The sequence below is a fragment of the Sinohyriopsis cumingii genome, chromosome 14 (genome assembly GCF_028554795.1).
Source record: "Sinohyriopsis cumingii isolate HCF-2022 chromosome 14, ASM2855479v2, whole genome shotgun sequence".
NCBI lineage: Eukaryota > Metazoa > Mollusca > Bivalvia > Unionida > Unionidae > Sinohyriopsis > Sinohyriopsis cumingii.
In genome coordinates this window covers 9,248,920-9,273,563 of record NC_142974.1, presented here as the reverse complement: position 1 = coordinate 9,273,563, position 24,644 = coordinate 9,248,920, and the positions used below count along the sequence as shown (strand labels likewise).

The following is a 24,644-nucleotide window of genomic DNA, read 5'->3' as shown; positions in this document are numbered from 1 at the left end:
TCGGGCCCAGCTATAGTGATAGGTGTGTATCTACCAATGAGTATGCTGGGTGATATGAGATGTAATTTTAAGGTGAAGTCTCTGTAGGACGTACCAAGTAACTTCCGGATTAATGTAGAGGAAATGACACATGTAAATATATTTATTTAATTACATTTCAAACAAATAAAACAATATTTCAAAAAGAATATTGTTTATTAATTAAATTACACACATTCTGACATTAACAAATAAATGAAATGCTAATTCCCACAAATACCAATTCCCACATTTTACTCATTCTTAAATACAAACAACAGAAACGTTGATGATGCACGCATAAGCAAGGTTATAAACGTTTCATAGCAAGGATGACTTCCAAAAATTTAGAACAGTTTCATTGTGCCATTTCAATTGAAACAATGATTCTGAAATGGACAAAGTAGAAATATTCAATAATCACTATTCCACACATTTGTTTGTTTTTCTCTGCGAAAACCAAGTAAAATCAATAAGGAAGTCTCTAAAGGGAATTTCCAGACTTCGCTAATGACAAAATTACTCGCAACTTAGTCCACATACCATCGAATATGATTCTTTTAATCCAACATTATGTAACTTAATGGATACAACATGTCTTCTCCTAAAGTACGTGATATCTAAACAAAATAATCCGCGAGAGACAAAAGATTCTACCTTGTATGACCGCTACCCAGATGAGTCCTAGTTGAAGAATGGCTTTAGGTCTTTGATCAAGAAGATCAACTTTAGCACAATTCACGGGAGTCAAAAGAGATTTGTAAGAACTGTAAATCAGGGGTTATTCAAATGTCCAGGCATTCATTTTCTCGTCTCAAAGGGGCTAAATGCAGATTTGGAAAGTTTTTTTTTCCAGCCTATACAACTTTTTAAGCTTGTCTCCTCTAGGATGTGTGTCCACCTCTCTTTCAGATAACCCGTCTACCTTTCTTACAGTCTCATCACTAAATGCTTTCCGTCTTTCATTTGACTCGGATGATAGATTTGACAACCATAAATACATTCTCTTTGCATTGAGCAAAACAGGAAACGATGTGTTTTTCATGTTTAGGCCATCTTAACACTATTAATTCATTTTTACCACTCCTCGTTTGATGTTGTGCCTAATATGCACATTGTTCTTGATTTGATTCTCATCTGTGTACATGGAAAGCGCTTTAATATTTTGTACGAACGCTGAATAGCTTCTATGAAATTATTGATTTCAAGGCTATTATTGCATTTGACAAACAAAACCACGTTCACCATGTTCCCTTAGGCTTGAACAAAGAACAATTTATTACGGAATTACTGATTCTATTGGTCACTGTCTTCTTCTTGGGTGAAATTCAGCCTCCACAACCAATGCCCTGTTGCAGACGATTCGTTTGAAATGTCTTTGGTTTTGTTCGCCTTTCGACAGGGTGAAGCAATTCTTCTCGCGAAAATTACGTTCAAACTGTCTATAGTACAACTTATGAATGTCTTGAATGACAGTCAGCTTTGACACTTGTTAGGATGAAACTGGAGTAGAATTTGATGACAAAGCCAAAAGCAATTGTTTGGAGAGATGACATGATCTTCAATTTCAGAGTGCAATTTAGAGTCGTATGGGGCACTACGATGTTTGTTTTTGTTGGTAAGGGCCTAGTAGTGCAGATGCTTCTTATGAACTTTTACATGCATGTGCACACTTTATGTTTGCATGTATCTCGGGTGATACGGAAACTTTAAATGAAAACGAAATAAACATACATATTGATCAAATAAAATTCTAAGCCACGAAGAAATATAACTCAGAATGGTATAATATCCACAAATTAGGAGTTATCATTAAAGGAAACACATATTATATACCGATTACATAGGTACGCTAAAATTTATACATTTGACCCCCAAATTATTACTGACATTTTGATCAAAATAAAACAATAATTGCTACTTAATAGTGAAACATGTAGCAACGTTTTTCAATACGATTTTGTTGGCACAATATTGATTAAACTGACTGAGACACTGAAAATAATTAATAAATACCTGATGGTCATGCCAGTTTTCTTGGCGCTACATTACTATAAATTGCTTGTTGTGCTTGCTTCTGTATCGCCAATGAAAATCAATGTATATATTGCCTTCACCATATACAGCAATCATCATATTGGTTTTGTTTTCGTTCAGGATTATATTCATTGCACACGAAAAGGATCACGTGATCGTCGTTCGGCACAAAAATCATGTAAAATGTCTGACGGTAGCTAACAAAGGTCGAAATGTTCAATATGCAGACTGATTTGATAATCGCAATTTGTGGTAATCATGGCCTCTATATTCTTGTCGACAATTTAAGTTCCAATTTCTCTATAAATGCAGACCTTTCTTTCCAAATGCAATCTGAGCAAGTATACCGTACAATGAACATGCATTACTTGTCGCGATGAATCTTATGGCGTTGGGAATTAATTGCTTTCAGGATATCGCTAAAGAAAATGTCAGTTCAACATTTAACATTAAGGTGCAGTTATGACGTCCAGTCTGAACGCTTTTGTACCTAGATCGTCCTGTTATAATTCTGTCTATGTCTCAGGTTAACAGAACCATTGATTATACAATTTGTTTTCTGAGACCCCATTAACTTCTTTCGAGTAGTAGTTGCAAAGAACAACTGTACTGTATATACATTTCGATAAAAGTTTACGAGACAATTACAATTGGTGTTGTCAATAGCCTCCATAATTTTGTATAAGTTGTCGCTCGATACGAATACCAAGATTGAGTATGATTAGATCAACATTTTTCTTGTAGTAAATTTGCTGATCATTTACTTCAAGGTCTCGTTCAATTTATATTTTGATAGCCTCACTACAATATTGTCGTCGAAACATTTAGCATACTTCTACGTGCAAACTACATATTACTGATTCTAGTTTAATATTCGTTCTTACGAACTGAAAGCATGTAACCCTCTACTAATATTCAGATGTCAACTATTATTAACGTATTAATTTGCAATTTGTCTACTTTTGATAGTCAATAATAAGTGGTGTAATCTACGATTCTAACACCTGAGAAAATTTTAAATCAACCAAAACACATCAATAAACATAACATGTACAACAGTTATTCCCATCGTAATTTGCTATCGCGCCAATTTAAATATAGGTAATGAAAATTAGGTTTAAATATTTCATTTCTCTACATTAGATACAGATATATTTCGTCACATAATATGACACTAAGAAATCATTTTTTCTAGTAATAATTTACTGTTATTTTGAATACTTTTTATTCAAATTGGAAATCAACCTTTAAATTCGTTTATGAACCAAGACAACATGTTGCATATGATCTCAATTATATTATTATATCTTACGAAATATGTTTATAATCATCATCAGGGTTTTCATTTCAATTCTATACCAATGACTCATTTCTCTTCGTCAAGATTTCATGATCTTTAATAAAACGGAATTGTTCAGGAATCTCCATTAATGCTCGCAAAGCAAGTGCGGCATATGCGTTCTTTGCCCCAGTGATAGTTTCATAAAAGTCTACAAACTGAAAGTTGTCAAATATGCGTTGTGGTAATCCGTCATCAAAATTATGCATGTCATCCCACGGGCCATCCCCCACCCCTATTACCACAATGGACAACGGCCACTTTGACGCCTCCACAATGGCATCTGCGTTGATCTTCTGGTCAGTGACCTGTCCATCAGCTACAATCACCAGGATATGATACTAGAAAGATACAAGATTAAAAAATATCCATTAAAACCATTGTATAATTGCCTATTTTCTTAGCTATTGACTTGATAATATCATACAGGTTATGGTAGAATAAAGGTAGAGTGTACTGGATTATATAATGGTCGGTATTTTGATGGATACTACTAGAGCAGGTGAAGGGTCTTTATGATCAAAAAACATAACCTTTGACAAAGTGCATGCAATAACACTTCTGCAATCTATACAATTCGATGGACATTTGGTTTAAGATAAAAAGATGAAAAACTCGTGCACTAATTCCAGTCAATGCTAAAATAAATATTCACGGTCGCCTAAGATAAAAGGTGATTTGCATAGTATTTATGGAGAGAATGTAGTGGAGTAGCCCAGATTACATAATATCTTTAACAGTAAAAATCAATGAGCATGTGAAGATAACTAAAGATATATATAAGGCCTTTTTAAGTTTCCTTTCTGTGTTTTAGATCTTGGTATCAAATTTCCATTTACTTCCGCTTTGCAGTGCAAACCAAACAAATAGTAACAAGCGTGTGAATGAGATAAAGAGAAGAAACAAAAAAATACACTTGAAACAAATAAGAAGCCATGTTGTCCTACATTACGTTACATTGCAGTTTATGAGTATGTGCATACTATACATCTTTACGTATTGAGTTCAATGTACACGTGTTTCTACTTTGTTGGTAAAAGCTCATCCTCTTAATGTTTGACAAAAGATACTTAGGTAAATACAGTTTACTAAACGCTTCAAAAGCTCAGCTTTCGTACAACGCAGTATCTCCATTGCATATTACAGTGTCTTTTCTAGTGTGGAGCATGATTGCATTCACCCATACCGGACCTTACACACAGATAACTGATCCTAAATTTTAGATACAGGTACAATACGATTTCTATGAACTATTATTTTGCTTCTCGGCTCAGATTTAATTTAATTAGCTTATATTTTGATGTGCTAACTGCATGAAATAAAGCGTTTCTATTATTTCAAATGCAGTCTAAAGTTCTTCAATTGCCTGCCATTGCATTAGATCATTATATATATATATACCTGTCTTGGTTTTCATTTTGACATGATATATAGAACAATAACGAATAAATCCAAGGATTCAAGGTCTGGAAAATGCAATATACTGGCCTGCAATCCAATAATTATGCTGTTGTTAATTTTACCGCTTGAAAAACGTACGAAAAGTGCCTTTCGTGTGTCTCGTGTATAGTGGTAAATTGCTTAGTATGGTGCTTGTAACAATATCGCGGAATAAATATAAATATCTCTAAGGCTGAATACGAATGGCTTGCGTTGAGCTGAAAATACATAAGGAGGTAAAAATACAAGTCCCCTTAGTGCGATTGTTACTTAAAGTTGGAAATAATTTACTGTTATAAATATGTTGCATGTGCGAATTCCAGCAAATACAGTTCAGATTGACGCCGAGAGATAAAGACAAAAATCAAGTAAAATTTAGTTCGCCATGGACTTTTCATTTGAAAACATATAAAGATAAAATTATGAAAAACCCAATTCTAAAAATCAATGGCGATTACAGAAACAAAGTGTAGAAGCACAACGTCTTTTTATATGAATAGCGGTTCTAAAATAATGTCGAATAGCTGCCCTTATAGCACTATCATTAAAATATTGCTTGAAATAATGTAATCACTCACAACAGCGGTTTTCATTCCGAAGAGAATTTTCTTATCATATATATATATATATATATATATATATATATATATATATATATATATATATATATATATATATATACGTTTATCTTCTCCTGTTCTGACTTTAACTATATACATATCTATCCACAGAGTACAGTTATACATAGGTGTCCTCGAAATTTTACCGAGATGGTGCAATTTTACATTTTAGAAAGAACAATATAACCTTTTTAATGTGGCGTCTATTGACCTTAATGGAATACGGACTGCTTCCAGTAGTCATTATACAATATTTGAAAGTTATTCTGTCCGCCAGTCGTTGTCCTTGGTTCTCGTAATACTTGCTTGAATTCTTCGATTTTCTTGCGGAGAAATGGTGGTCCACGTACCGTTCTGATTATATAGAAATCTGATAACACATCATTCTCAGTGATCTTTCCAGGACTTGAGAACATGTTTCTTTCCAATTCGCCTCATACAAAAGGTCTTATATTTTAATGCGGTAATACAAAGGACTTGAAGTGCAATTCATTGACCTAAATATTTTAGAATTAGTTTGGAAGTTAGGCGCATATGCTAAATTGTGTTTTTATTGAAGTACAGGACTGTGCTTTGTTCACTGTATACACATGGAATATAGACCACCAGAGTGTACACTTAAATCCTAGATATTCACCAGCTAAATCACATTCAACATAATTCGAACAGAACTAGGAAAATCGCATGTTGTACAATATTTGAACTTATTTTCTTAAGTTACCTTTTTTGTCTCTTTTACAATTTGTACTGACTTTTCTATGAGTGGGGCGAAATTAGTTGGCCCGCTAAGTTGCACCTTAGGCGTTATGTTATTGTAGACATCTAAAACTTCACCAAACCCATTGCACATGCCCTGCAAATTAGAAAAGATAGAAATTGCGCCTTGATAGCACACTACCATTTTGGATCATGAATATTGAGTGAATGGTAATGTAATATATCAATACAGTAGAGCAGAATCTTGAGTAACGAAGGTTATATGTTGATAGGCGTGCAATATAACAATATGTATTTCGACCTACCTTTTGAAATCTAGATCGAACCATGATATTCGTTTTCATTATCGAATTATAACAAATTGAAAGAAGTTACATTTATATGTCTTACATAATTTTCTTCTTAAGAATGACACATTCAGTAGTTGTATATATGTTTCAATGTACATAAGGCACCTAAAATCCGTGATTAAAACTACACATTCTTTCTATTTATGAAACAAAATATGTCATGTATTTCTGGCGGTGTCACTTTTTGTTATTATGCTATTTCTTGAAAATATTCAGTTGCACTCAGTCCTTGGTGAGCTGATTAATATATGTTTAACACCACAGTGCCTTCATAATGAAACCATACTAATGCAAGAGTGTTGATGTTATATTGCGACGTGCTTATATTTGATTTGCTTCCTATAATCTAAGTGTATCGTCATAAACAGGTGATACTATATTGTCTTCATTTTGCGAACTGGACTTTTCAAGGAGAAAATATATTCATGCCACTTACGTCAGCTTTAAGGGGAAATATAGTTTTATCCTTGGTGATTACGTCCCCGAAGCCATAAACCGGTATGCTGCCGTCATCGTCTAGCTCCTCGATTGTTTCTCCTAGAATGCATATTACCTGCAGAATTAAAAATGAGAAAAAACGCAAACATTTACTTTGCATGGAATTTGAATGCAGTATCATTTCCAAACAGCGATATTTGTGATTTGAAACAATGAATGATATCCTCGAATATCCAAATAATAAATTCACTATATTCAACAGAACGGCAAATATGGAAATGTTGAACGGGTTAAAATAGTGTAATAGTCGGGTATAAATTCGGTGTAATGTGTGGATGGAAATTGTTTATGTGGATAAAAATAAAACATCCTGCTATAATTTGTCAGGTCTAACATCCACGTTGTCTATGAAGCTATTGTATTATATATGGGGATCCAAAGAACACAATAACCAATAACGCATGAGCCTCCATACATAATAATACAAATATTTTAAATTGACAATGATTCATTTTATTTTTATTTAGATGAATTGCTTTGTTTCATGGCATTCGCTAAACTATCCAGTCAAACTAAATCTGCAACAAAAGGGCACATATCAATATGCAATAAAGCTATATCACCAAAGTGAGAATGGGTATCAATCTATAAACTGCACTATATGATACTATGAGAATAATATGCATAAATGCATTATCTCTTATTACAGTACGGAGCATTAGAAGGAACAGTGTAGCATCCATGCTTTAAATCACTGAAATGTAAATTACGAGCTCTGACTTCAGTAGAGAAAGGAAGGTTCCGCGAGCATAGCGAAACCCTAGATACAGCCTAGAAGCTTTCTTAAGAATAGCCTAATTATACATCTATTGGGCCAAACGTTTTGATATTGAAAAGTCCGTCTATGTTTTTGATTTTGTCAGTTCCTTTCATGTTTTTCTTTCTTTCTATATATTATGAATTAGCATTGGAGCTGTATCCAAATCCATAAGATTTGTTTTTTGTTTTCCCCAATCTAACGGTAAAGATGGAAGCATACCAGCTTTTGCTCGCAAGATGTCTGACTTTTTAGAACGTTTCAGAGGTTATTTTATTGATTTGGTCATATGTTCCTCATTTGGAGTATATTGTGCCTTCTGTGTTTGGATTCCTGGCACCACAAACGTTGATTTCTTGCTAAATAACACCAGTTAAACTTTCCGGATCCAAATTATGTCTAGCTCGTCTTGGTCCATTTGTCTAAGGGTAATAAGGTTTTATGCGTGGTCTACAAATGCTTTTCTAATCCTTCTACAAATCTTAAAAGAAGTACTTTGGAAACTTGTGTGTTACCTTTCATATGTGTGCATCAACATGAGAATGGTGGACTCCGAAAAGGGACCCTTGGTACCGCTTAGAACATTGGTTCAGAGGGTTAAGGTCGATCTTTGCTTGCCTAATGCATTATACTTGCAAATATAAAATGTGGGTTTTGAAACATGAATCATTTGTTGTTAGAAGACTGTTTTGAATTTCATGAGCTTCGGATCAAACAGCAAGGAATCACATCTATGGCGATGCCAAGAACGGCTGGAAATTCGTATCGAGGTGGATGCCGAGAGGTAGTGGTGAGATCAATTTTTAACATAGATATTTTAAAATGACTAGAGTGGTACGTTATGCCATCACACATAAGAATTACGCGGTTGAACCTATCCAGTTTAGGGCATCTGAAGCAGGCTCAATTCCAAATCTTGTTTCTTTATTAATGACTTAATAGCATGGAGTTTTTGTTCCTTTGCTGAATAATGAGTTGTTGTATATGTAACTCTTTACTGGTTCATTTTTGCCACCATCACAGAAGAGGTTGTGTAACGGTTATTTGAGCATTTACTCACGGTGTACATGATAGGGCAGCTGTTTTGATAGCATATCTGTGCCTAGATGTTTGGGGACCAGGTCTACTACACCCAAGCTTTGCACTACCGTGGCAGCAAGATCTAAGTAAATCCCTTCATGCAGCTAGCTGACATATTACTCCTGACACAGGTGTTATTCTTAAGACTGATATCCTAAGCAACGCGAGCATATCATTTGACTATGATGAAATATGGAATGTAGCAATGTGCATATAGAAACCACTGATTGTTGCACCTTGAACACAGAAATAAGCATAACTTTGTTTGTTTCTCACTTGATAATAACAATTTTCTGCTGTGTGTTCATCATAATTAATGATTCATGTGACGATGATATTGACTGCAAGTGTTAGGTATTATGTATATTTGATTTAATTATACCTGATTTAACATATATTTATTTCAATGTAATTGCTTGTTAGTTTAATTGTTTTTATTTTTTTCATCACATGATATTGTAATGTAAATTTATTCATTAGAGATGATACATTTTTTTTTGAAAATAGTTTGACCTGGACTGTTAGTTTATAACACCAGGTGTTGATATAAATCCTGACATTGTTTCAGACTTTGTAGCAACCTTCGTAAACAAGTTCTATTATTTTTAAGAAATGATTGGTTGTTTCCAAGGTTATGATGGGACCTTGTCTTTAAGATATAAACAATTTTTGTATTTTTTATTTCTTAGACTAAACATGATTGGTTTTGGTCAGTATCACACTGGGTAAACGTGAAATCGGTAGAACATGTTGTTATTAGGACTATTAAATGTTTATTCTTGGATAATTCTCGTATTATTTTAATTTGATTCGATGAAACCGTAAGTTCATAGTATTGTTTATATAATTTTTCCAGGGAAATAAATTAATGTATTTTTTCCAAGCTTTTTGTTTTACAGTTTATTTGAGCCTAAACAGGTGACATAAGGTAGGAGAGTCTTAAAAATCTTTGCTTTAACTATCAAAGATCTCATTGCCAACTGTGATCACACAGTTTTATGATTCGGAAATGGTCATTTTGAAACTTACAGATCGGCATTTTACACATGAATTTTAGAGTGATCGAGCTTTTTGTTCACTTCGGATATGGCTGTTCGTGTAAAATTAGTATCCTCAGACGTTTGCGATTTCTCGAAGTTTCTTTGCTTCGGTAGGTAATCGTTGATGGTCCCAATTGCGGTGAACCGCAGTATTGAATAGCATCAGATTATGTAGTACCTTGTCCCCGTCTTGGATGATATTCTGTTTCAACTGGAGATATCACCATCCCAGCAATAAGCGTTACTAATTTATTTGAAATCAATTTGTATCACACATCTGACTATTGCTGACTATTGCTCTCTCTATAATGCATAAACATACATACATACATACATACATACATACATACATACATACATACTTGCTCTCTTGGTTGAGTCCCTCGACAGAACCTCCACAGCATACCATATGCAGATTAGTGCCTAAAAAACCAAACAGATGACAAACAACACCAATGATATCAGTGCAGAAATAAATGTCATTGGAAAGAAGTTGGAAAGGTTCACAAGCTTCATTCACTTGGGATCAATTATCACAGACGAGGGGTCCAAACCAGAACTACTTTGCAGGATTGCCCATACAACAGCAGCAATACAAAGGCTGAGACCAATTGGAAAGACACTAACATTGCTCTTGGTTCCAAAATAAATAAGGCTGATGAGCTCGACTGTCATATGCATGTTTCTGTATGCTTGTGAAACATGGAAGCTCACATCAGATCTACAATGAACTATACAGACCTTCGAAATGAGATGCTACCGCAAGATTTTGGGCATCTCATACAATGACCATGTGATCAACAAAGAGGTCCAAAATACAACCCAACGAGCCATCGAATCTAATGAAGACCTTTTGGGCACCGTCAAAATGGCACAAACTGAAGTGGTACAGTCACGTCTCAAGATCAACTGGACTGGCAAAAGCAATGGTGCAAGGCACAGTGTGAGAATACAGAAGAAGAGGCAGACAGGAAAGAAGATGAGAAGAAAACATTAAAGAGTGGACAGGCATGGGATTTGGAGATTCTCAAAGGGCAGTAGAGAACAAAGGAAAGATGGAGATAATTGGTTGTAAAGTCATCTGTGGTGCCCCAACGGCCTCTTGGGTTAAGGGATTCATGATAATGATGATACATAATAACACAATACATACATACATACATACATACATACATACATACATACATACATACATACATACATACATACATCCATCCATCCATACATACATACATACATACATACCTGTTGATATGGATTCATTTGCGGTCCACTGGTGTCGTGTAGAGATCGTCCACCAAATGTCTTCTGTCCCTGCATGCGGTTGCTAATTGTGTAGTCGATACCTGTGTAAGACAAACACGACTTCAATCAGCCTCAATGGTAAAAGATTTTGTAATGGATATTTATATCCATATTGCTTTGTAAAATGTATTGGGATTTCTAAAGTAGAATGCACATGTCCATACAAAAACTTAGATTGCTTTGTATTGGTTCTTGTCTCTTAAAATCAAATGAATATTGTTGTATTTTCTACGAACCCTATGAATTGAAATGAAGTATACTCACAGGATGTCAATATTCCATTTGCAAATGTCCTAACAGTTTTTGAGACCTCATATTGGTTCCTGTTGCTGATAAATATAAGGGGTATCCGTTTGTACACATTTAAATGCCTACTTAGTGATCAACATTATTTTAGTTTTTAGAATGATGAACCACATCAAGTGCAAATTCGTTTTTAATATTAACGATCACTAAATTGCATAATTTAGAAAGTATCTAATGAGCATTAGTAAGAGTTGGTGTGTTTTAAAGATGGAGCAATATTGCTGTACATGACATGCCTTTTTGACTGATCATTATTTAGAATTTTTTGGGCGGTGGGTGTGTGGATGAAAGGTGTATTGCTGGACAAGCAAACTAAATAAGTGTAATGAACATTACCTCAGTTACAAATTTGCAATGTAATTAATATGCATCATTTCCTATATGTGATGTGTGCTTTATATAGGGTAATATGTATTATGTACTTATCTCGGACACGTATTGCAGCATTTTTGCAAGTGAATTCTGTTATCTGAATTGTGTATTGGAACATGCTGACTCACGATACTTTGACACCATAGGATAAACAGAGTCTGTATGTATTGAAACCTTGTATGATTATTTTGTAAATATTTTACGTGTTAGTAATAGCAGTATAACGAAACTACCTTGAGGCTCCATTGCATTTTCCCCACGGGAGTCGATCACCTTTGTTTCCCGTGATTATCTGGTTTATATAAATCTGGTATTAAATCTTAAATGCTTATGTATATGTAATTGCATTGACATTCAGTGACAGCATGTACGCCTGTTCTTGTACTTAAGGTAATTTACAAATAAATGCTTTTGATGTTTATTCTATACGGTCTGGTGTTATTCTTTCTAATAAAAGGCTAGACAGGTTGACCCAAACATATTGTAACCCGGATACGGCGTTACACGAGGATAACTGATAATAACGTATATGTTGCTTCCTTATGAGTAAAACTTACCGAATATAAGTCCGCAGTTATTAACTCCGGCGCTTTTAATGGATTGAGAGACATCATGAAGAGTTTCGAAATTATCTCTGATTGTATGAAATTCCTTGGCATTGTGAAAGAGGTCAGAAGGATTTCTGCTGATTCTCATGAGAGACATGTTCTGAATGAATAAATAAACACAATGTTGACATGGTGTTTCTATCACAGGATGTATTCATGAGTCTAACAACTATCATGAATTGTAACAAGTCAATCACACACAGGGTAAAAGCAGGCTTTAATTTTGAGTATTTCCTTTTGCATTTTCATTGGAATCAGGATACAACAAATTCATAAAAGATTATGGAAATCAACGATATTCTGTAAATTTACTTTTTCTCTCCTACTGCATGAAAACAATTTCGAACAGATACTATGTATGACGTACATGACAGTAGACTCTTTCACTACCAATCACGTGCAAATACCAGTGAATGAATGAATGAATATATATATATATATATATATATATATATATATATATATATATATATATATATATACGTATTTGAGATTTCTCCGATCATAGCCGAAAACTATTAACAAATGATTCAATTTACTTTTGTCTCATGAAAATCTGATCAACGTTTAAATGTACATGAACCAAACATTTACAAAATGAACGAAGTTTCTACTTTAGAACACAGTTTTTGGTTGAAAGAACGTTATTCAACAGGAAATAGGCCAGAATGACAAGGTCGATTGTGTCCATATCCTTGTACAACTGTTACTGTGCGAGTTCCACAGACAGTAAGCATATGGCTTGACATACGTTTCGAAAGAAGTACTAGATATTCATCGTTTAGGAGGTTGTTAGTACCGTTAAATCAAAACACATCATACCCTTAGCTGTCCGAGCATTTAAACAAGTGAGTCATTACTGTTTGCGTGGGTGTCGCAAACAACATAATCTAAAAGTGGTTTTTGCAAGAGAAATTATACTTTCGGCTTCTGGAACAAGTACAATGCCTCTTAACTTCGAATTACGTAACTCGTGCTCAATTTGGTTAATTTATGTGGAAATGTCACCTTCCAAATTATATGTACACGCATGTAAGTAATTATAGTTACAATATACCTGCAATACATCATAATCTCTGTGTCTAGTAACTGTAATTACAATGTAAATACAGTAAATCAACTCAATGTCTAGTAGCTGCAATTATTATTTTAATGGAATAAATCATAATCTCAGAGTCTAGTAGCTGTAATTACAATTTTAATGGAATAAATCACGATATCAGAGTCTAGTAGCTGTAGTTACAATTTTAATGGAATAAATCACGATATCGGAGTCTAGTAGCTGTAATTACAAGTTTAATGGAATAAATCACGATATCAGAGTCTAGTAGCTGTAATTACAATTTTAATGTATTAAATCAAGATATCAGAGTCTAGTAGCTGTAATTACAATGTGAATGGAATAATCATAATCTCAGTGTCTAGTAATTATAATTACAATTTTAATGGAATAAATCATGATATCAGAGTCTAGTGGCTCTAATTACAATGTGAATGGAATAAATCACAATCTCAGTGTCTAGTAATTATAATTAATATTTTAATGGAATAAATCATGATCTCAGAGTCTAGTAACTGTAATTAACATGCAAATGGAATAATAATAATCTCAAAGTCGTGTAACTGTAATTACGATGCTTATGGACAAAATTTGTAATCCCACAATCTATTAAATGTAATTACGATCTTGATGGACTAAATCATAATCTCAGAGTCTAGTAACTGTAATTACAATGTAAATGGAATAGTCAAACAGAGTCTAGTAACTGTAATTACAATAAATAATAATCTGAGTCTAGTAACTGTAATTACAATGCAAATGGAATAGTCAAACAGAGTCCAGTAACTGTAATTACAACAGATAATAATCTCAGAGTGTTTATAACTGTAATTACAATGTAAATGGAATAATCATCATCTCAGTTCCTACCAAAATAAACTCTATAAGACTCACCAAATAAAGGGTCGTAGACTTTATGCAAACTGAAGGCTTAAATTTCCTTTCTTCTTTAAAAAGAAAAGTTTCAAACAAAAGTTCCTTTGACACATTTCATGCGTTTTGGCACATACTTTTATCGGACAATAAACGTTCTGTTTATGTTCCACTAGGTGTAGCGTTGATTCATACAGTTATACAACTCGGTTTGTCAGGCAGTCCAGCCTTGTGTGGAAGGTTTGTATTTGGGTCAGTTGGGGAGAAACTTTGGTGAGGCATTTGTGTTAGGTGAACACATACCTACCTACCTATCTACCTATATCCATGTATACATACATACATGCATACATACATGCATGCATGCATGCATGCATCCATCCATCCATCCATCCATACATACATGCATGCATACATACATACATACATACATACATACACACACACACACGCGCGCACATACATACATACATATATACATACATACATACATAAATAAGTACATACATACATATCTATGCGTTTCTGTTACTTTCTGTTATTATTCATCTTCTTAAACATTTTCTCTGCATAAATAATAGCAGTGTTATACAGTTGCCAGGCTAATAAATTCGGGATCAAGAATTGTGCAGGTGAAGTCGTCAAACCATCGTTTTCTTTTAAATGAATTTAGATTCTAAAGACACACCCGGTGACTGAGTTCATTTTTGTTTAGCCTCAGAATAAAACAAACCGTTCTTAATGTTTTATAAATAGTTAGGTTTGCATATTTATATCGGTTAGGTGTATTTACATCCATCAACGCGATTCGCTGTCATTGGTATGTATTGCGACATTATGGGCATAAACTAAGTAATAGAAAGAAGCAAAACCAACAAGGTTAGTAAAACGTAACAAACGATTTAATTTAACAATGTTACGAATAAATATGCGAGAGGAACTTGCAGTATCATGAGGTGAATCCAAAATAATCCATACAATTTATATTAAAGTCAAAAAGAATAAAAAGCTTCGTAATGTTTCCGTACCGGAAATGTACTAGTCCGCCAAGAATCGTAAAGATTGCGCAGTCCAGAACGTCTTTGAATAATTCACAATAGTTCCAGACTAATATTATAGTCCAACTAATGAGCACTCCCTATTTGCAGTAGACACAGTCCAAACAAATGTTTCTCCCTTCAATGAGTATCCAAGTACAACATAAACCACGTCTGCAGACTTAAAGCAGGAACACAAGAAATACGAATTATTCCAAATTAGTAATTAATTTGATTGCTCAGTTTTCTCGTTATATACACATTATATTACAACTGTAGTTGACTACATACCCCCACGTAACAGATCATACTCCCAATGAATATTCCGAAGAATAATATCCATGTGACCTAGCCCATCCAATGGGAAACTACGTATCTTTCTTCTAGAACCATCCATACACGACATGCCAATGCGAAATTCACATAAATCTGTCCGCATGTCTTATTATTAACATTATTATTAGTAATTTACAACACACACGTAAGCATCAATTTATAGATTATATGTAATTTTAGGCTCCAAGTATTCCTAAAACAGACCGTAGTCTAGTAAACAAACTCTATCTAAAGATAATCACTACAATTTGCAGCCGTGAATACAGATTTCAAAATAGATTAAGAAACGTGTTAGGAGTTACAAAAATATAGATATAAATGATAACATGAAATAAAATTCACTAGTACGCGTGTGCATACTCTTATACATACAGAAGACATACGTTTGTGAGCAACTCAGAGTAATAATGATTATTGTATGAACCCTAAAAATTCATGCAATAAAGAAAATCTTGATTGAAGTTATTAAAAATGTATTTTTCTCTTTTTTATATTTGCCAGTTACTCACTCTCTGTATAGTTTTGACGTTCGCATGCATTAGGTAATATGTATAATTTACTTTCATATGATAATTATATTTCGTAGAATACGGAAGACATTCAAAATAAAGCTCACACTCACTGCTTGCTAAGCCACGATTTACCTATTTCGTCTGTAAAATCACTCCCCAGCATAACGTCAGATGCATTCATGTCAGATTCTATAAAATGGGTTACTATAGAGCTGGATGTTACTGATGGCACAATTTAAAGAAAACAAGTTTCTATAAGTTAACGCTCCGGCAGATGTTTAATTTTATTGATATGTATATTTTAGTTTGTATCGCATACGTGGCTTTTGTCATGGTTGATTCCTGAATGTCTTTGATTTATGTAATGATTCTAAACAAGATGTAAGGTCAATGCCTATTCTTGTTTACGAATTAGTTAAAGTTTCCCATTGAAATAACTTTCCAAAACATTATGGACGTCATAGATCAGATGACAGATGTTTTGTAAACAAACCATTGGTTCCTTTTTAATAGCAGTCTTTCTGAATCGGTTTAGTTATAAATTGTGAACAATTCTTTCTTTGAATTATTCATTGGCATTACAAAGTACTCGTTGGTTTAGTCGAATAAATACTACTTTGGGAATATTGGGAACTCATTCCAAGACATTCTGCATAACATCATTGTGGTACATCAGAAAATTCAAAAGCTCGGAACTCACTCTGAGCATTGTACACGTGTTGACATATGATATAACATTTATGATTATTAGGGATTTAATTCACAGTGCAGTACCAAATATAGGTTCACAATCATTAACACCAGCTTATTAGACGGATCTATTGACCAAATGAAGGGGTCGGAAATTCTTTCAGATTATATACACTTGTCTCTCACCTCTTTTGATTTCTTTACGTTTTTCATCCTCCTCAATCAAACTCTTGTTAATAAAAGAGAAACCGAGAGAAACAATCAAGAGATGAACCTGACATTGTCCTTAATTTAACAATATTTTCCTCGTAACCGCTGTATTATATTTTATTATCCCTTGCAATCATTACCTTGAACAGAAAACGTCATTACGTGGTAAACGTTTTTGTTTGTTTAAGTTACTGCACATGCAATATATTAACTCGTCTGTCCATGTAGCAGGTTGTTAATACGTTTCAGTGCCACTAATTTCTTATCACAGATTAGAGCGAGTTATAACTGGTATGTTTTTTTTTATACGCTATTGAACATTTTTTTGGAGAGTTAGGGAATATGTAGCAGATCTTTTGTAATAGCTAATAACATAGATACTTCGGCTGATAAACATGGAAACTTGGAAAAGTACCAATCCACGTGCGAAGTTTCATATATTTTCCTGGAAATACATTTATGCGGTGACCTCTTTTAAATACCACAGTAATGCCATAACCTGTTTTTGGAAATTAAATTATCGCTTCTTGCTATATTCCAGTGTGGAAATAAAATTTAAACGCCGTTTATTTTCTAAAAATACCAGTAGGTTACCTTAAAAGAATCTATCCTACTTCCAATCGCAAAATTTGGCTCGGGCCTACGCAGTGACTGAAATAAACGTTATATTGATGCCTTAAGGGTATCTTGGTAATGTACATGTTAATAGACACAGCTCAATTGCATATTGATAGTTCTCATATTTAAATGTAGCGTCATTAATTTAAATTAGGAATGGCTATGTACCCGGCTCGATCATCCAGACCAGGTCGGGTTTTCCACAACACGGATATACACAGCCCTGTCGGGTGCTAATAATAAACTTTGGTTTTGCCTGGTTGGGTCCCGCGCTAGCATTGATACAATTACCCACATCTACAATAGAGAGAAAATTCCCGTATTCGTTAGCTTGAAAAAAAAATAGGGCTGCAGGACAAAATGGGAGTGGACAAACCAGACCCAGTGCCGGGTTGACTAGACCACTGACGGGTACCCGTTTCGTACGCATTCTTACCTAATTTAAATGCAAATTATCACCTACCTTTATTCTTTGTATTCCGCAGAATTTACTGTGAATGTGCGCACTACTTAGTTCATGAAATCTGTCTTGTCAATAAATGTATTGTTACTAAACGCTGATATATCGTTGTAGAGTCTTAAGCATCGATTGTTCAAGTCACCTACGGTTTAATTTTATCTATACATATCTGACACAACTAAGTTTTATCTTGGTCAGACGAAAGAATCGCAACTGATTAATGTGTTAATTTTGTTATAATTGTTTAAAACTATTTCAATATTAGCAGTTTTGCACAGTTAAATACGCGCTTCTTCGAAATCTATTACTTTTCAATGTTGGTTAAAACCTAGAAGGCATTTGCTTACTAGTTTTCTATGCAGCTTCGATGCACGGTGATTAAACTGCATAAGTGTTTCTAATAAATGTCAGCACGGTATATAGGTAACTGTATCATTGCGCCATTGCAATTGGAGACTGTTATTGGAATAGGTTATCAGTTTATTTTTTCTGCCAAGAGAATCGATATAAATCTATTGGAATAAAAAAACTATTCATAAAAGCTTTTAATCTAATATTGAAGAGAAGTACCTTATTTCAAAATTCGAAAATAAAATAAGCTAGCTAAACTATATATGTATTTGTAGAATATTACAAAATCGGAACGAAGCGTGATAAGTAATCAATCAAAATGTAGTACTAAATAACCAATATTTGCGGGACTGTTGTATGCAAATACCACACAAAATAAGAAACTTATATTCGTGTATAAAAAAAGAAATAAATAGCAAACTAACCCGGTTTAAATGCAATCTTGCAAAAGGTTAATACGTTTGTGGTATTGTAATTGGAATGCTAATTTTGAGTATGTCTATGATTGTAAAAATGTTAAATTAGGTAAATTTTATACCATCTCGACACAATGAGGAGTCTTTAGCTCAAAAATTATCAACATAGTATTTTAATCTTCATAGCACGAACTATAATTACTATTATTACTATTATAAAAATCAATTTTATATGCACATTTAAGTAAACGGAATAGTGGATGTCATATATAGGAATGAATCGTGGGTACTTGATGTATTCACTTACCATCAACCTGACCATATATCTGCCACGTATGTCCTCATAAAATAAATACTACTTCTTCCTGCTTCCAACTTATATTTTGGTTACAACAGACTGGTAAAATTACGTGTATGAATGCTTGAAACAATGCAACACTATAAAGAAGTCCAGATTCCTAGAGCTTTATGAACAAGAAACATACACTCACGTTTACCCTTTGGGTAATACTAAATTCTGTAACATTATTGTTAAGTCAGAATCATAGAGTTTTAAGTACGTAAAATATTTAAAGAATGTTTTGCCAGATAATTGATATATGTACGTATCACATTTTCATAAAGGTGTGGTGCCGAAACGGAATTTTATTATTTGGTTGACAGCTGTAATTGCCTGAGTGTAACTAGAGGATTATTCATGCGGGTTGATGGAGTCGAATAATTTATATCCCTTCTTAACATCTGCGAGGTTTTCACCCATAAATTTCATAAGAGGATACGTCAATAATATAGTAACAGTTTAGTAATAAAATCGGATAAAGCCACTCGTGTTGGTTACAAGACAAACATTTAAACCTAATGTTTATATACCATGTATACAGGGACAGCGCAACGATAAAAAATGATATGACAAATTTAGCACACAGTAATTTTGTTTCTATCAATCCTCCAACATAAGGATTTACAGATTTACTGATAAAATATAATTCAACAGCAGTTAATATTTGGTATTCATTTTTTAAAAGACGATATAAATAATTGAAGAAAAGTTAAATACAAAAGGTTTTAGACTGAATTAAAAAATGATTAATATGCTCAAAATCAAAAGAACAATGCCTATTTGTTTCAAACCCCATGTACATTTAGGATAGGCCTTTCGTTTATTCGTTGGTACAATAATTCATTGGGATTCACAGTACAGAACGAATGATATTTATATTTACGTAAATTAAATAAATGTTGAAATATTCATTAGAACATCTCTTGTTGTAGCTAGTAATTTCCTCGTTTTCTTTATAACACTTTATTCCGATTCCAATGAAATGTAAATGTTCCCATTTAACAAATTCAGAGCTTTTACGCATTAACCTCTAGGTCAATCACTAGCTCTCACGCATTAACCTCTAGGTCAATCACTAGCTCTCACGCATTAACCTTTAAGTCAATCACTAGCTCTCACGCATTAACCTGTAGGCCAATCACTAGCTCTCACGCATTAACCTGTAGGCCAATCACTAGCTCTCACACATTAACCTCTAGGCCAATCACTAGCTCTCACGCATTAACCTCTAGGCCAATCACTACCTCTCACGCATTAACCTCTAGGTCAATCACTAGCTCTCACGCATTAACCTCTAGGTCAATCACTAGCTCTCACGCATTAACCTTTAAGTCAATCACTAGCTCTCAAGCATTAACCTGTAGGCCAATCACTAGCTCTCACGCATTAACCTCTAGGCCAATCACTAGCTCTCACGCATTAACCTCTAGGCCAATCACTACCTCTCACGCATTAACCTCTAGGTCAATCACTAGCTCTCACGCATTAACCTTTAAGTCAATCACTAGCTCTCACGCATTAACCTGTAGGTCAATCACTAGTTCTCACGCATTAACCTCTAAGTCAATCACTAGCTCTCACGCATTAACCTCTAAGTCAATCAATAGCTCTCACGCATTAACCTCTAGGCCAATCACTAGCTCTCAAGCATTAACCTCTAGGTCAGTCACTAGCTCTCACGCATTAACCTCTTGCTCAAAAACGTTTATATTATTTAGATTTTCTTCATAAACTCAGTTTCGATCATGAGAAGTCCAGGTAGCTGCTGAGATCACGAAACCGACAATGCTTCTAGTATTGGTTGATTACCGTCGTATTAGTCAACTTCACCTATATTCATTTATTCAGAAAACAAATTTCGTAACAATTTACTTCAACTAACTTTCAGTGAATTCCCAGCTGTTGCGTATGTCACATTTTCCTATCCATTTTATCACTGCATACATGCCACGTGCCAACCTTTCATGTTCAGTCTCTCAGTGTTCAATATTTCCTGCGTCCATTTTCGAAAATTCGTTTATTCCCATAAACAAAACTAATGGTCTAATAGTGTACTTTTCCAATGTTCACAGTTAGTATCGTGAGCAGTTATAAACCTATGCAAATTCTATAGTACAGTTGACTCGGTTTGTTGTAAAATTTCTTAAGTTCAAGTAATATCCTTTGATATGCGATATAATTATCATCTAAAACATTCACATAATATCATTCTTGCAAAATTTGTTTTCATCGTGAAATATAATATCCTAAGGTATCATAGAGTTCTTCATGTTAATTTTTTAGCATTTGTTTCTCTCATTAAATAGGACTTTCTAACATATCTTACTACCTCATCATCGTACGAAAGTCATACCAAATGCAGTCCTAATTTCCTCCCCTTCCTTCCTTTTCAGTTACTTAATTTAGGCATATTAATATAAAAACAGCGACAAAAGCAATACAAATACGAGAAACTACAAACCAACAAAATAACGAAAAACATCTACAGCAACAACATATCTTGTTGACTTCGTTAAAATTCGTAAATACAGGTTTATCAACTTGCCACTGGCCATCTATCACTTTGCAAATACGTTCTTGAAATTGTAGGATTTATCGTTTAGTGTGAAGTTTGTAGTTAAATATATAGTTCAGCTATAGTTTATAGTCATTATACTTTACCTTGTTGTTATATTCAACAGAGTTTGCTATTTGCGCCAACAAAGCTATACGCTGATGTTGTGATAGCCTGATCTAGTTCAAGTTGTGTTTTTAGAACAATAAATCCATTCTAAATGATTTTTATATTGCAAACTATGCACACAATAGCTATGTTCATTTTTTCTCAGTTTAAAACCAGATCATTTTATTGATATATACACTTCCCTCAAAGCAGTAAGCTGCCTTTGTTTCAAACTTAATCATGAAACACACACTATTCAAGCAAATGCTTAAGCATGCTCACACAAATAATACAAAAAAAAGGACACATTTATTGTGTCATTCAAAATAATAATAATTGATATTCTACGTGCTATGGGAATTAAAAACGTTTATCTTGCCCTGAAGGTATTCACCGACACTGCTTTAGCATTCATTTAAGGACTATATATATATTTAAGGAGCTGTAGGGAACACCTTAACTTAATTAGACATTCTTAGTAGTACTACAGAAAATTTATTTTTATGATCATTTATTGGAATCACACTGCCCTAGCGTTCATTTAAGACTATATAGATATTTACGAGCTGTAGGGAACACCCTAACTTAATTAGACATTCTTAGTAATACTATAGAAAATTGGTTCATATGATCATTCATTGGAATCACACTGCTCTAGCATTCATTTAAGGACTATATAGATATTTACGAGCTGTATGGAACACTGTGAATGGATTCAAAGACATTTGGATATACCGCTGTATTATAATTACCAAGAACTCATTTAATGCTATTTTGGAATTATCTCAGTGATTTCTTCTCTACTCTAGACATATCAGTACATTACTGAATATAGTTTGAAATACCTTTGGGACTCATTTGGATTACTCGAATTTATAAAACATTCATGCGTTTAGGAGTATAATCAACGTGATTTAATTAATTTTGTTCCCTTTGTCTTTTGGAGAAATAAATTAATATTTTCTATTATAAACAAACATGATGTTATTGGCGTTATAAAAGGTGCAAATAACAGCAAATACAAAATCCTTTGATGTGTGTGTGTGAGTGTTTTTTGTTGTTGCGATCTTATTCATTCAATATGTAAAGCAATGAGACACCACTTTATTGTTATATAGATTTGTACAAATCTGTAAATCTTACAAAATCCAAATATTTCTTAAAGCATAATGTGCTGACGCAGTGTAAGCTCTTGAAAATGATCAAATTCTGGACTGCGAATTTCGAATATAATTGTACGGTCGGATGTGGTTTGAACGAATGTAAGAAAACCTTGATCCTTCTAACAGCTTCATTTATCCAAACGTCAACCGTATAACTTCTATTTAACGCTTCCAGGACTACCCATACCCAGAGTTTGCTTCTATCTTTTCAGTAAATCTCAATAATGCCATTGAGAATCATGCCGAGATTAAAACTACTGTTATTTCTTTGAAACTAACTGTTCAAGAAAGAAGGATGTCGACCAATTGTCTCACTAGGCATCATATAATGTACTGATGTTGGGGTGAAGGATGATGTTCAGAGTCTGTTCATTTCATATTCTTTGTGAACTAATTTATCAACCAATGAAATACAAGCAAGATGATGTCATAGTCTCGTAAGTATGTTTCTCAAAATGCATGAAGCTGGAAGCAAGGAAATATATAAAGGTAGGTGGGAGGAACTAAAATGAAAGTACACAAGGTACCAACACCAATACCAATAAGTAATAAATAGTATAAAAGGACAATCCTGCGTAGCACATTCAGATTAATCTAGTGTTACATTTATTTTGACTGTCACCTCGTTGTGGGCACATTTGTCTACCTTTATCATGCTTCATGCTAACTAGACCATAAATCCATCAAAGGGGTGTAGAAAATGTATCCTAGATATTATTGAAACCAAACGTGTAATAAATCAGAAGACGAGGATGGCGCTACACCGGAAAATTTAATTTTTATTGATGTTAAATCATAGGGTCGTCTCCCACTCCTATCAGCAATGAATAATATACAAGCAAGATCCACTTATTTATTCTGATTACATAATGTGAACTTTGAATTGCTAAATAGAATACAACCGAAAGGACCCTAATAAATAAAACAGAGTTAAGTAATAAGTTTTTATGATAGGCATAAATTATCCTAGAGAGAATTTATGCTCTACTTTACAAACACGTGCCTCTTGATCTTGCAAAATGTTGTAATATGAAATTTACAAAAAGACTATCTCAATGAGTCTGTAAATATGCTCAAGTGAAAAGCATATATAGATAAGAAATGTTTGAAATTCATAAATTTAAAGTAGTAGGAGCTCTTTGTGGTGGATCGTTTAAGACTGATGTCGCCCGAGGTACAATAAATAAACTAGGAAAGAAGCCAATCATAAATTAAATAGCCGCAATGTCAGTTACATCGCATGTGCTTTTCCTGGTTGTCTTTACGACTGTGCGAAATCACTTGTAACTGGTGTCTGACTATGTGTATGAGTATAAACACCTCCTCAACCACACGTTCATTTCTCTTTCTTTTGCCAGTTTTATATTACTTGTATCTCTTGAACATGTACGAGACTCTTTTCCCACTTAAGCTCTTGCAATAATTACGG

General features: G+C 33.8%; 1 protein-coding gene across 4 annotated transcripts; it reads right to left on the bottom strand.

The window, feature by feature from the left end:
* Nucleotides 1-176: 176 nt before the first annotated feature.
* On the bottom strand, nucleotides 177-19,536 carry LOC149783191 (uncharacterized). 4 transcript variants are annotated; one of them, XM_089931419.1, is made up of 7 exons: nucleotides 19,358-19,536; nucleotides 17,992-18,120; nucleotides 12,437-12,587; nucleotides 11,142-11,242; nucleotides 6,958-7,074; nucleotides 6,176-6,307; nucleotides 177-3,735 (listed from the first exon to the last, which is right to left on the bottom strand). In XM_089931419.1, the coding sequence occupies exons 3-7, from the start codon at nucleotides 12,582-12,584 to the stop codon at nucleotides 3,409-3,411; spliced, it is 825 nt and encodes a 274-aa protein (XP_089787545.1). In that variant the 5' UTR covers nucleotides 12,585-12,587; nucleotides 17,992-18,120; nucleotides 19,358-19,536; the 3' UTR covers nucleotides 177-3,408. The 4 variants fall into 4 exon arrangements, with proteins under 4 accessions (XP_089787545.1, XP_089787544.1, XP_089787546.1 ...); XM_089931418.1 differs by lacking the exon at nucleotides 17,992-18,120; XM_089931420.1 differs by lacking the exons at nucleotides 17,992-18,120; nucleotides 19,358-19,536 and adding an exon at nucleotides 18,287-18,421.
* Nucleotides 19,537-24,644: the final 5,108 nt, after the last annotated feature.

Coding starts and splice junctions, on each gene's coding strand:
- LOC149783191 (XM_089931418.1), bottom strand. Junction 7,075..11,141: donor AAATGAATCCATATCAACAG/GTATGTATGTAT, acceptor TTAATTCTGCAG/GTAATATGCATTCTAGGAGA. Junction 3,736..6,175: donor TTGTAAAAGAGACAAAAAAG/GTAACTTAAGAA, acceptor GTATCTTTCTAG/TATCATATCCTGGTGATTGT.